Consider the following 15,144-nt stretch of genomic DNA (forward strand, 5'->3'; position numbering starts at 1 on the left):
GATTTTTGATTTCCACTTTCAAGTTCTCCCCGCTCCTTTTTGTGAATCCTTCTTTAAACTCTCCTTCACTTCAAACAAGTTAATTAAAATCAATTATATAAAGAGCAAACATCTGTGTGTGTGTTCATATGCCCATTAAAAACTTTTGTCATTCACATATAATCACGGTATCGATAGAAAGAGCGATCTCTCAGACAAAAAATATCGAAAAATTGGAAAGAAAATTATTTTGTGTACAAATGTTGTTTTGTTTGAAGATAAAAACCTTACTTTCGATGTGTTTTGCAAACCATGCATGCACGAACCGTTGTTATATTTTTTCATTTTAAAAAGCTAAATTTGTTACGTGATAACATTGGTGTTCTCGTGGTCCCATCAATAAAACATTCGTTTACTAAGTTATGCGAGTTCGTGCCTAGTGCATGTCAAATTTTTTTTTTCTTTGCTTACATAATTTTGCTTTTGGTTTCCCTTCTGGCTGATGCAACCCAAGTCCTCCACCCTTTTAATGACCAGGCAATTCCAGGTGCTTCCCGCTAGTAATAATATAAAAATAAAAAACAAACAACAAAAAAAAACACACCTGGGTCCATTTCTTTCCAATCTGATGTATCTTTTGTAGCAATAGCAGTGAAGAAAGCCCTTTCTGTTGGCACATGAAACAGATGGACATTGCATGGTTAACAGACATAACCACATCGCTTGTGCATTCATCTCTTTGTGCAAAAAGGTGAAGCAAATCACTCATATATTGGACGGCTTCACCGAGAGCATGGACAGTAAACAACTGAAGAGAGAGAGAAAATTATTGATTACATGTAAAGAATAAGAGGTTAATGTAGTTTGCTTGAAGCATTGTCTAATTGTGTATATAAAAGAAATTTAAATCTATAGAAAGCAATATAATGCAGAGGTGTAATGGATAGGCACAAACTGATGCAGCTTAAAATATAACATTGGAATTGCTCATATTTATAATAGTCATCTGACAAAAGGAAGTTTCCCGAAATATTACAATATAAATTTCTTATCTGACCATGCTGAAGCAAGTAAAAAATGCTATACATGTAAATATATATTTAAAAATATATACTTATATATATATATTGTATCAATGAAGGTGACGCTGCATAGTTTGTTCCACCAATTTATTCCAGTTTGTGTCTATCCATTACACCTTACTATTGTATGGCCTTCTTTAAATTTAAATTTCATTTATATAAAAGGTGGCAGATGATGGAATTGCATTTTTCAAACATACTTTCAGAAAATTCACAGAATTCAAAACTATTAAAGTAAAAATACATAAAAATTTTAAAAACTAATTTTACTTTAATATTTAAAATTTATGCGCTTAAAGAGAGTAACTTTGCTCTTATGATAGTGTGAGCAAGTGCGATCCGAAAGCACACATACGACAATTTAGGGTCTCCTTTGGAGATGCCCTTACCACATAGAAAGCCATCTCTAATGTAGGCATATATTCTATGCCCATATCCATCTTGGGGGTCAGATTTGGAAGTTAAATTAGAATATCTTTTAATTACAAACTCATCTAGGGAAATAATCGGTCCAATGCCAGTTTCATTTAGGAAGAATAGGTCCTTTAATTTTAATTTTATTTAAACTTTAATAAATTTCTAAACAAAAAACTTGTAATATTTGGATAATTCAGATAACTGTTCTCATCTGAGTCGTGATAGTCACAACATTTTGGTTGATGCGTTGCATAGGGGTGGGGTCTTTTTAAGATGACAAATATTATATAGTTGAGTGTTCATATTGGAGAGACATATATCGGGTACCTTTAAAGAGTGACGGATGGGGACATTCATTGATGAGGGGAGAGATAGAAGAGAGATACATTTATACAGTTCTGTGAATGTTTCTATAACATATTTTAGAGAGAAGGGTTATCAGTTCTTTTATCACAGGAGGAGATTATTTGCTTATTTTATATGTCTGGAAGTGTTCTTAGATATGTTTTGGATCGGAATGCCTCTGATAAGTATCGAAAATCGATAATCAAAAAAATTCGATTAAAGAAGGAATAGTCCGATTTCAACCAAGGTTAACACCCTTATACAGCCTAACATCATAAGTGCATTTGAGAAGATTTATCACTGCACAAGTATAATAGCCCAGCATATAAAATCAACAATAAGTTCTTTGAAGCATAAAATAATGGAGATGGATGAGAACTCAGTATGGACCAAAGGGAGTGAGTCGTAACATTGCTTTGTCCTTCTAGTTGAGCGGAGTTCCACTCAACCAATATACGTTTCTGTATTTTCTGTTAATATATATTTCATTTCACTGTCTAAATAGCAGAAACTGGTTACCGGAAGTGACATCAGGAATAGTCCATTGTCAGAATTTGTAGGGGTGCTACCCCAACAAAAAGTCATGAAGAAATCAAGCGAATCTCTCGACGGAGGCTACTTTTCTAGGGCAATTGCTCTTGACATATCAAAGGCCTTTGATAGAGTATGGCATAAAGGTTTACTTCACAAGATCTCCAGCTACGGCATAGCTGGAAATGTCTTCTCAATTATTGAATCATTTCTCTCTGACAGGTTCATAAGAGTAGTGGTTGATGGGCAGAAATCAGAAGCTCTCAGTATTAATGCTGGAGTCCCTCAGGGGTCCATCCTGGGTCCAACTCTCTTCCTGATCTATATTAATGATCTTCCAAATCACATCCTTACATCATTCGTAGACATTTATGCTGATGATACTACTATCTATGGTAGCACATCTAAGACCATAAACGACCAAGTTCTCTCTGATTCCCTCCCCTCTGATCTTGAGGAAGTGGTACAATGGGGAAAGAGGTGGCTTGTTACTTTTAATGCATCTAAAACCAAGCTTTTATCTTTACATCATCGCTCTGATCCCCATCTTGCATCAATTGAAATGAATAGCTCTCGTCTTGGGGAGGCTCAAAGTTTTGACAAGCTTCTGGGCTTGATCTTTACTCCTGATCTTAAATGGAACACATACATTAAATCCGTTGCCTAGGCCGCTGGAAAAATGATGGAATCCTTTTATCGATCCAGTAAATATCTCACTGCTGATGCAATTCTCTATCTATATAAGAGCCAGGGACGTCCAAGGATGGAGTACTGTTGCCACATCTGGGCAGGAGCTGCTAGAAAGGACTTATCCTGCCTTGATAGAGTTCAAAATAGACTTTGTAGCCTTGTGGGGGGATGTCCTTTTCTCTTCCCTGCAACCTCTTTCTCACAGAAGAGATGTTACGAGTTTGCTTTATTATTTTCATGGCAAGTGCTCGGCTGAGCTCCAATCTATGGTCCCCTCCTCGCCAAACTTTCACAAGAAACACCTGTCTAGCAGAAAACACTATCACTAATTTCTCCCACTCTTTATCTGTGCCTAAACCTAAACATAGATTCCATGAACAAAGCTTCTTTCTTAAAACTGCACGCCTATGGAATTGTCTTCCGTTTCTCTGCTTTCCAGCTGACTACAATATAGTTGTCTTCAAGTCTAACATAAACAAGTTTTTGATGAGCCGTTCCATGTAAGTTAACAAATTTATCAAATCTTCATTACTAACGGTTACTATATTGTCCAATTTCTACTGTACACTCTTTAACCCTTATTCTCGAGTGGCCTCTTGGCCTTGATAAGTGGTGATGCCTATGTAAAAAATAAAAAAAAAATTTTTTTTTTGCCTTTTTACTTGTCATTTAGAAATAGATCACAACTTTTGATCAATTTGATTTTCAGTAAATGAAGGAACATCTAATACAAAAATGCTAATTATATAGATTCACCATCAAAATATACTTTTCATCCATCTCCATTATTTTATGCTTCATGCACATAAAACTAGTTATCCTCTCTCAATCTACCAGTAATTCTACGGCACTCCTTGTGTACCCAACAACAAAAAAACTAAAATACAAGTTATTTATGGAAAAACTACAATATTACATGTCTGAAATTTATAATGTCTACCTTTTAAATAAAACGTAATGTGTACGTACATATATATGTTTTTAAATCCCCAAAACAGTGTTTCAGGGTAAACAACTGATGATCCTCTTAAGAATATTGGCACTATTATTTGTTCATGTAAGTTCCCCACTATCAAACAATCATGAGGTTGCTTGAACGGCAACCAAGAAGGCTAACCTGCTTGCCAGTTGTTTTGCCTCAAACGCCACATTGGACCTGGCACAGCACTCTCTCCCTGACTTCCGGGATTCTGCTTTCCAAACTGTACGTGCATGAAGTTCAAGTGTAATGTGAACAGACATCTTTCTAGTCGAAAACTACAGTATCCATCCTATTTCATTTCTTACGCAAAGAAAAAAGCTACGAAAATACACTATGACATAAACACACAGAAAAATAAAACAAATACCTCACTATTAAACAGACATCTTTTCATTCCCACCCACACCAAAAATACAAAAATCTACGACACTCTTAATAGACTTGGTTTTCACTTGATACAAACAACTTCCTCAACCATAAAACAGACATTAAAAACTACCAAGCACTCTCCCAAAACCCTCACATCCGATGCCGGTATATATTCCATCCCATGTAACAACTGTCAACAAGCGTACATAGGTGAAACACAACGAAAATTGAAATTAAGACTTAACGAGCACAGAAGAGATATAAGGAATGGTAACGCCCTAAATGCACTCTTTTGCCATTGTGCAGAACACGATCACTCATTTAATTTAGATCAAGCGAAAATTATTAAATACGTGATAGATAGAGCTAAAAGAAGACTTTTAGAATCAGCACTAATATTGAATACTAATACTATTACGCAAAGAAAAGGCTTCTACCATTTAACCCCTAGCATAGGGAAAATAATAATCAAAGAACAAAATATCAAAACAGATCCTGGCTAACCGTTTTTCCTTAAATATTTCAACAAAATGAATAAGTTTACAGAAGAAAAAAAAAAAAAAAATAAATAAATAAAAAATAAATAAATGTACATATTTATTTTAACGCATTTTTAAAAGTGTATATATAGACATCGAACAACCCAACCTTCCCATACGCACACATATGTTTTGTCCTTCCCGACATGGATAGGATTCAAAAACTGTCCTCCTTTTCGTACGATCTATGACTTTTTCTTTTCTTACATTTTTATTTCAATTATCCTGAAGATGTCCTCTGAAATAAGGACGAAACGTTGATTATTTTAATAATTTCATTCGGTTTTTCTATTTTTCTCAAAACATAACGTCAACCACCGTTGGTATTTTTACATTCCTTATACATATATATATATATATATATATATTTAAGGGGATTAGAACAACAGTCTACAGAGCAGAGTTTATTTTCCTGTATTAGTAAATGCATTAATACTATTAAAAGAAAACTGTTCGTTGTAATATATATGTAGATATATAATAAGCTTGATAGGCATAGATATCCTAGAGCTATTTTAATACTGAGTAAGATGATTTATAATTAAAATTAAAAATCGGTTTCACAAGGAAGAACAAACAAAATCAATAAATTGTACGATCGTTTCATTTGATTTTATGAAACAAAGTCTCCTCATCAACAAAAAGAGTAGGTGGGGGTTTAAAGACACCAAAAAATAAAACTAGCATTTTTTTAAGTAAGGCAGATATATCTTTTATTCGTCCACCTTTAAAGCCCATAAGTATCATTGTCAATCCATTTATTGGGATGGTGTTAAATGTAGTTTATGAATGGTTGAAATGATGATTTTATAAAATCAAATGATAAAATTATTGTTCAAGACATTGTCTGTCTCAATAAAAACATTGTTTCCGAAACGATCGTACAATTTATTGATTTTGTCTGTTCTTCCTTGTGAAACCGATTTTTAATTTTTAATCATAAATTATCAATCATTTTACTCAATGTGTGTGCGTGTGTATATATATATATATATATATATATATATATTGATAAACAAGTAATACAAGATAGAGTGAATTGCTTTCTTTATTCCATGGAGTTTTAAAAATGTAATTTTTCTTCAGAGAAAAATAGTAAAAGAAATTTTTATAGACTTGCTATGACATGACAAAAAAATTGACAGCTGCAAAGTTCAAAAGAGTAATGGAAAAGATATTTAAGCTATTGTCCATCGACAAAGATGTAGTCAAATAAAATCCAATCAAAATTGATATTGGTTCAATAATTTTCAAATGTGAGGTTACAACTAAATATGTGGACCAAACACATTAAGTTCTGAGCCTGACACACTAATAATTATTTCCTATTTATTTCCTAAATTTTTCTATTTTATTTTTCAATAATATTTTGTCGTCAGGAATATTTTTTGGCATATTTTTCAATAATATTTTGTCGTCAAGAATATTTTTTGGCATATTTTTCAATAATATTTTGTCGTCAAGAATATTTTTTGGCATATTTTTCAATAATATTTTGTCGTCAGGAATATTTTTTGGCATATTTTTCAATAATATTTTGTCGTCAGGAATATTTTTTGGCATATTTTTCAATAATATTTTGTCGTCAGGAATATTTTTTGGCATATTTTTCAATAATATTTTGTCGTCAGGAATATTTTTTGGCATATTTTTCAATAATATTTTGTCGTCAGGAATATTTTTTGGCATATTTTTCAATAATATTTTGTCGTCAGGAATATTTTTTGGCATATTTTTCAATAATATTTTGTCGTCAGGAATATTTTTTGGCACATGGCTTCATAATATGCTCAACTCACATGCTTCTGTCAATGACTAATCTCACCAAATTGAAGAAGGGGAACAATTCAACCTGTCCTTTATACAAAGAAAAAACCCATGATGATGGACCATGTTCTTAGTTCCTGCAGAGTGGCCCTTGCTAATGGCCGATATATGTGGTAGCACAACAGGTTTTTTGATTGATTGATTGATTGGTTTTACGGCATATCAACCTATGTGGTCATTTAATGCCGGAGTCCTTTTTTTTTTTTTTTTTAAACTTTTTTTATTGGGAGGGGGGGGAATGACTTTTTCAGCCTTTCCTCCCTTTTTTTATAAAATTGAACTAAGAAATTAAATGTTGTATTTATACATGGATGTGTCTATTTGGGTGACTTTAAATTTCCTTAAATTTTCTTATATAAATTTACTTTCCTTAGGTATGCTAGAATATTTGCTGAGTTGACCTTTTCAAAAAGGTCTTCCATATTGCTTTCTGTATAATATAATTTTCTAGTTGGGGCAAGGTCATCACACCCAACTAGGATATGTTTTACTGTGAGTGTCTCCTGGCATGGGATGCACTCTGGCGCCGATTCTCCATTTAGTATATAAGAATGAGTAAAGTTGGTGTGCCCTATGCGCAGCCGAGTCAGTATCACATCTTCTCGGCGTGATCTCTTGGTGTCCGGACATCGTTCCTTAAGTTCAGGTTTGATTGAGTATAATTTGTTGCCCTCTTGCTGACTCCACCGCAGTTGCCATTTTTCCTGTATGTATGCTTTTATCTGGGGTCTAAGATCAGTATGTGGAATCTTAAAATTGTCAGTTGGAAGGTGAGAAGATCTTTTTGCAGCTGTATCTGCCATGTCATTGCCTTTGATCCCCACATGGCTGGGGATCCAGACAAGAATAATGTTTTTAGTAGTTGAAAGGATATTGATTTTTTCTATTAATTTTGTTGTTAGTGGATTTTCTTGTTTTTGATTTTGTATAGATAATAGGACTGATAGAGAATCTGTGAGAATGATGAAGTTTTTGGTGGTTTCCTCTGAAATTATGTTGAGTGCTAGATCGATAGCTATAGTCTCTGCAGTGAATATAGATGCTTCATTTTGAAGATTTCTCTTCATTGTGGTTTTATGGTACGTTGCTGCACATTCAGTGTGATTGTTGCTTTTAGACCCGTCTGTGTAGATAAAGGTGTAGTCTGAATATTGTAATTTTAAATGTTGAAGTTCGTCGTGGTATTCAATAGGGTTTGTGGTAGATTTGGACTTTTTGTTTAGGTTGAGTTTTATTTCAACTTGTTTCATGGTCCATGGGGGTGTTTTAGGCAGTATGAAGTTGTGAATGCTGGAGATTGGAATTTTCGATTCTTCAATGCTTTCCTTCATTTGGAGCCCGAACGTTTTGATAGTTTTTCTTCTCATGTTAAAGAGTTCTTCATATTTAGGATAGAAGGTACATTGGTATGCAGGGTTGTTTGGGCAAGACTTCAGTTTCAGTAAATATTGAAGGGCTAACTTTTCTCGCCTTAGATCTAGTGGGGGTTCGTGTGCTTCCGTGTATAGACTGTTCACGGGGGAAGTTCTGTATGCTCCTAGGGCCAATCTTAGGCCAGTATGGTGAATAGGGTCTAGGCTTTTTATATATGATGTTCGGGTTGATCCATATATGAAACAACCGTAGTCTAGCTTTGAGCGGACTAGTGCTCTGTAAAGTTTAAGGAGTGTTTCCCTGTCTGCACCCCAATCGGTATGTGCTACCACTCTCAAAAGATTTACAGCTTTGTTACATTTTTTTTTCAGATAGTTTATGTGTGGGATGAATGTTAACTTTTTGTCAAATAAAATCCCTAAGAATTTGTACTGGTCAGTAACGGGTATGGGCATTCCTTCCATGGTTAGGACAGGATCATTATGCATGTTCTTTAGTTTGCAGAAATGCATGCATTTCGTTTTTCTTTTGGAGAATCTAAATCCATTCTCTTCCGTCCATCTCATTACTTTGTTTAAGCACAATTGAAGCTTCCTTTCTATTATAGATATATATCTAGATCTACAGCATATTAGGAAGTCATCCACATATAGGGAGCAATCTACCCCAGGGTTAAGGTTTTTTACAATGTTGTTAATTCGGATACTGAACAGGGTCACTGACAGTATACTCCCTTGAGGTACTCCATTCTCTTGTTCTTTCAATTCCGAGAGAGTTGTGCCAACCTTTATTCTGAATCGTCTATTTTTTAAAAAATTTTCAATAAAAATTGGCATTCTGCCTTTTAGTCCAAGCGCCTTCAGATCCCTTGTAACACCGTACTTCCACACAGTATCGTAGGCTTTTTCCATGTCAAAAAACACTGCTGTTAAATGTTCCTTCCTTACAAAGGCTTCTCTGATGAAGGTTTCAAGTCTGACTATGTGGTCTATTGAACTTCGGTTTTTCCTGAATCCTGTTTGAAATTCTGTAATAAGATTCTGTTTCCAGGAACCAGATTAGTCTTTTGTTTATAATCCTTTCCATGGTCTTACAAATGCAGCTTGTAAGAGCTATTGGCCTGAAATTCAATGGATCTGAGACGTTACTTGATTGGGATTGGATGTTTGAGTTTTCAGATTTGGGGATTGGTATTATTGTGGCCTCTTTCCAGGTCTCGGGTACGTTTCCACTGGACCATATAATGTTGAAAATTTCAAGTAGGTATTTCATTGAGGTTTCTGGAAGTTTTTTGAGGATTTCATATGGAATTTCATCGGGCCCTGTAGCTGTGTCATGGGATTTGGTTAGCGATTCTTTTAATTCAGGCAAGGTAAGAGGTTGGTTGTATTTTTCAGTATTTTGTGATTTAAATAGAATTTTCTTTTTCTCTTCCTTTTCTCTAATCTTTTTGAATTTCTCTGTTTGTCTGTCACATGATGAAATTTTTGATAAATTATCTGCCAGGTTATTGGAAATGTCTTTTTGATCGGTGTATATTTTGTTGCCTTTAGAGATGTGGGATATTGGTGTACTACTACACTTTCCTTCTATTTTCCTCATCATGTCCCAAACTGTTTTCGCCTTGGTATTCACATTAATTTTGGATATATAATTTCTCCAAGTTGTTCTTTTGGATTCCTTTATGATTCGTCTGGCTTTTGCTCTGTTGTTTTTGAAGAAATCCAGATTTTCGCTTGTTGGATACTTTTCGAATTTTCTCAAGGCAGCTCGTCGAGCTCTGATGGCTTTTCTGCATTCTTTTGTGAACCAAGGTTTGTTGTGATTGTTGGTTTTGGTTGTTTTCGGTATGGTATTATTTGCTATGTTTGTGAGTGTTTTAATGAAGTAGTTCAAATGGTCATCTTCATCATTCTTTTCGATAATTAATTGGTTTTTGCACTGTTCCTGGAAGTCTTCCCAATCCGCTTTATGTAGGTTCCATTTGGGTGTTTTTTGTTCAGTGCTAGTACTTAGACTTTCCAGGATGATTGGGAAATGATCACTCCCACAGGTGTCGTTGTGTACTTTCCAGTCATAGTCCATATATATGGAAGGATCACATAAGGTAAGATCAATGGCGGTGAAAGTACATTTGCTGGGTATATTTGGTGTAGTTTTGATTATTAAGGAGGCATAGATTATTTTTATTTATTATGTTTTCTATTTCTTTTCCTTTTTTATTTGTTTCTTTACTTCCCCATATTACATTGTGACTGTTGAGATCTCCTAGTAGAAAAAAGGGTTTAGGGAGTTGTTTTATTAATTGAGTTATCTCAGTTTCGTTGATTGTATCTTTTGGAGGGATGTATATTGAGCAAAGTGTTATAGTTCTATGTAGAGTCACTGAAACTGCAATTGCTTGCAAGTTTTTGTTTATATTTATTTGTCTTTGAGGGACTTCATTCTTCACAAGTATTGATGTGCCTCCAGAAGCTCTGTCCGTATCTTTATTTATGTAGTTGTAAGATGTGTAGTGTTTTATGTTGATGGTATTATTTTCTTTCAGAAAGGTCTCCTGTAGACAGACAAGTGCTGGGCTCATATTTGTTATTAATAATGTGAGTTCATTTTGGTTTGCTTTTATCCCTCTGATATTCCATTGTAATATTTTGTTCATCATTTGGAATTGTGTTCAACTTCCATCGTCTCCAATCCCTCAAATCTATTTTCTGTCGGAGTCCCTGTTCGAGATATAGATCGGGATCTTTCTTTTCCTGTTTTTGTTTGTTTTTTTTTTTTGTCTGGGGGGATTTTTGATTCTTTTCTGGCTTGTGATGTGTTTGATGGTTGTTCGGTTGTTTTTGTAGAAATGGTTTGTGGTTTTGTTTCTTTTTGTGGTTCAGTAGTCTCTTTACTTGATATTATCCTTGGATTGGTTGCAGACATTGCACTATTCATTTTCCTCATTTCTTCTAATAGTTCTTTCATTTCCTTTATTAGTTTGCTTAAGACATCAATTTTCTTGTCAGTTGTATCCGTTACATGTATATGACCATTTTGATTGTTGATTGGATTAGTTTTTTTTGTTGCATCTGCATATGTTTTAGTTTCGATGATTTTCCTGGCCTCTGGGTAGGATATATTCTTTATATGTTTTAGTTTGGTCACTTCTTTTTCTCTTTTCCATATTTCACAATATCTAGAGCCAGTGCCATGGTTTCCCAGGCAGTTGGCACACTTGAAATCTTTTCTGCAGTCAATGTGTGGGCCACTTTCTCCACATCTTCCACACACTGGTAATCGTGTGCACCGATCTTGATGGTGTCCAAACTTCTGGCACTTGAAGCATTGGAGGGGGTTTGGAATATAAATTTCTACATTTATTTTCATATATCCGACTTTCACTTCTTTGGGTATGGTGAGGGAATCGAAAGTTAGTATATATGTATTGGTATCGATTTTCTCACCGTTTTTTTTAATTTGAACTCTGCGAACATCTAACACATTCTGTTTCTGTAAGTTTGTCCGGATTTCCTCCAAGGGACAAAGTGCTAGTTCGTGGCTTTTCACTACTCCTTTGCAGGTATTTAGGGTTGGATGTCTGTAGCATTTGACTTTGATGTTTTCAAATAATTTTAGTTTCAATATTTCTTTAGTTTGTTCTTCGTTATGGGTTTCTATTAGTAGGCTGCCGTTAAATTGTTTTTTAATAGACTTTGGTTTTAGAGTTTTAAGATTTTTTTCAATTTTAAAAGGTGATAGTTTGCTCAAAGGAGTTTCCTCCATTGATTCTATTACTACGAATGTTGAGTTCCTTGGTTTTATCGTCTCTTCGTCAGAGCTACTGATGTCAGAGACATCAGAGTGGGTTCTCTTTGGGTGGTTGGGTGGTTTTTGGGAGGAATAAGCCATATATTTTGTTTTCTTTTTTCGTCATCTTTGTTCCCCACCCACCTCGGAGTCCTATTTGGGAAGAGCCTGGGGGGAAACCCATTCGCCCAGCCTCTACAGGGATACAATGATGATATAACCGACTTTGGTGGTATCATAATGATTATCTGTTCTCTCTTGATATTGCTATGGGATCTGTAGCAATCCTGAGGGGTTTACAGCCTCGTCATCGATATTCACACCTAATCGATTGACCCTCAGCCACCGCTTTCCATCATATATTAGGGAGTAGGGTTATTTGTGGGAGAGGGGGGATGTGTTGTATTAGTAGTGGGTTTTTGGAATGGGCAATATATGGTGGGGCTTGGCGTGACTGGCCGATTGGTCGGATCGGGCCTCTCCGACCGCCCGTCTAATCGAAGTAAGGGCCAAAGTAATGTGTTGCGGTGCCTAGACTTCTATGTATCCTGGTTTAGGTTCGCTCAATCACCAGGATCACGTCCTAAGACTTTACGGGTAGCAACCCACGGCTAACTGGTTGCCCCATTGAGGGATTTTTACCCTCTGCAGGGGGGCAGTCGGTTTGTTCTCATGCCCTACCGACAGGGCAAAAAAATAAATAAATAAATAGATAATTTAATAGAATATATTTGTTTTCTTTTTCTTTCTTTTTTTGTTGTTTCTTTTCCTTTTTAAAATCTGTTTCTATTTAACCCATAGTTGGGACCCTAACAGGTGCTACCACTCCGGGTCAGGGTGGACCTGGAAGCAATGGCAATTAAGAGGTGGCTCCACACTCCCCAAGCCCGTAAGCCAGACCTCACCATCGGATGTAGTTTAAGGTCATATCCAGGACCGGAAGTAAGGTAGGAAAAAATAAAATAAAAAGGGGGGGGGAATAGGCTGTTGTTTTTGTTTTTGGTTTTGCAGAACATAATTAAGTTTTACAAAAAAGATCAGAAAACAAAAAAAACGTCAATGTAGGTGCATTTCGTCTCAGGAAGCCACAGGGCAGCCTGATCTGGTAGCACCAGTAGCACAACAGGGTATTGAAAGAACTGACCACAATAATAAGTAACCACATGAAGCCCGAAGCAGCTAACATAAGCCGCAAGTTTTTTGGAGGAAAAATGTGGATCGGATCAAAACTATAACTAGCACATTGCTAGTACAGAGCCAAAATATTCTTGGAATGGATGACAACTGGATAGTCACTGCAGATCTCTCTGGCTGGCAAAGTAATTACCCAAAACTTATAAGAGAAAAGGGACACCAACCAGACATTGTTCTCGTGTCAAGAACAAGGTAAAGATTCATCTTCATTGAATTGACAGTATTTTATGAGAGCCGGATAGAAAAATCATCAATACAAGATAGATAAATACGAAGATCTAAATAGAGAGCTGACCCAGGAAGCTTACGTTATAATCCTTCGAGCTGTTGAGATTGGAGCAAGGGGTTTCCTTGAAGGCTCCCTATATCAACTTTTAAGCCAGCTTGAAATTAAAGGCTGAAAAAGAATCGCAGCTAGTAAACGCATCATAGAGATAACCAAACAATGTGGCTCTGGGTAAAAAGGAATACTGCATGATATAGTAGCAAGTGTCTACAGTGTAGTTATCTTTGTGAGTAGATTTATTCATTTATTCCATTATTTAATTATATTTTATTTTTATTTATTTATTATTTAATTTATTTATTTATATCTACTCATTTTATTATTTTTAATTTCTTTTTGATATGAGTGAGTCTTAATTTAGCGAATATGTTAGATGCAGCCTTTGAACATTTAAATGACAGCTGTTGCTTGTAACAGGAAAAGTTAAATTATTAAACATCAATTTTTATTGTATTGAGCAGTTCATTTAAATATAACAGATAATCATGTCTCACACCAGTGGGTGGGACTGATACAAGAAACACACAATTGAGAGGAAGGCCCTGAAACAGTGTATATTCTCTCCTGAAGACCTGACATTATCTGGAGAATGAAATGAAATAGCCCACAGGAAAAAAAAAATGATAAACACGATTATATACACGTGTACAAGTGAATAAAGTAAGAAGAGGAAGACCCTGAAACAGCCTGTTTTATTTCCTGATAACCTGACATTAATTGGAAGCCGAAATGGATTACTTCACAAGTGAAAACAGCTGAAAAAAACATGATTATATACATGCCTACAATGTAAGCTGTTGTTTGCTTGCTTCATGGCGAGTTTCTGCTACTGTTCCGGTAGTAATTTTTATCCTTTTCCTTCCAAACATGAATAACCTGTTAGTCATATTTTATTCAAGAAATTTTGTTTTATACAAAACAAATTTTTTCTATTTATTTCTTTCATTTTTCCATTATTTTATTTTTCAATATTATTTCAAGAATATTTTTTGAAGTATTTTTTTTTAAACAGAAAATAAAATTTTTTTCTATTTATTTCTTACTAGCAGGAAGACCTGACATTGTCTGGCTTGAATGAGGATTAATGAATGTTCCACACTTAAAATATTTTTTATTGTCATTGAAATTGGTGAAATTGTCCATTTTCAATCAAATCACCTGCTCTAGTTGGGGATTAATTTCTGCGTATTGGGAGGAAGCTTCACATGCTTGGCCGAAGTGACTTAGTCCACAATACATTGTAGTCAACATTGCACTGTAGAGAATCTACGGTTTATTTTATAAGATTATTTTTATATAATGGCTTGAATTAAGGTCAAAAATGCAAATGTCAAGTATCATGGTTCGAACTATTCTTTCTTTAACCGGATTTTTTTTAATTAGCAAAATTTATCAGAAGCAGTCTAATACAAAACCTACCTAAGAACACTCCCAGACACAAATCAGCCGTTTTAGAGCCCATGGGGAACAAACTCAGACACACATAGAGACAAAATAACTGGAAGCTGAAATGGAATACTTCACAAATGAAACAGCTGAAATATACAAGCCTATTGTGTTTTGAAAGAAAGCTGTTTCTTTCAAAACACAATATCTTCTGCTGTTCGCTTGCTTCATGGCAAGATATCCAGATATTTTTCTATTATTTTATTTTCAAGAACATTTTTTTTCTTTAGATAAATGAACGTTTTTTTTTTTTAAATGAAAACATATTTTTGTTAAGTTTTAAAGAAACAA

The 15,144-nt window shown here is 34.8% G+C and overlaps 1 protein-coding gene across 1 annotated transcript in view; it reads right to left on the reverse strand.

Moving 5' to 3' along the window:
* The window catches only part of LOC145284961 (focadhesin-like), a 219,436-nt gene that overhangs the window by 125,896 nt on the left and 78,396 nt on the right, over window positions 1-15,144 (reverse strand). Inside the window, exon 7 of the mRNA XM_080134064.1 lies at window positions 584-787. Coding sequence (XP_079990190.1) covers window positions 584-787 — 204 coding nt within the window. The remainder of the gene's footprint in view (window positions 1-583; window positions 788-15,144) is intronic.

This window comes from Euprymna scolopes, chromosome 9, assembly GCF_053919585.1.
Source record: "Euprymna scolopes isolate OS-2025 chromosome 9, ASM5391958v1, whole genome shotgun sequence".
NCBI classification, from domain to species: Eukaryota; Metazoa; Mollusca; class Cephalopoda; order Sepiida; family Sepiolidae; genus Euprymna; species Euprymna scolopes.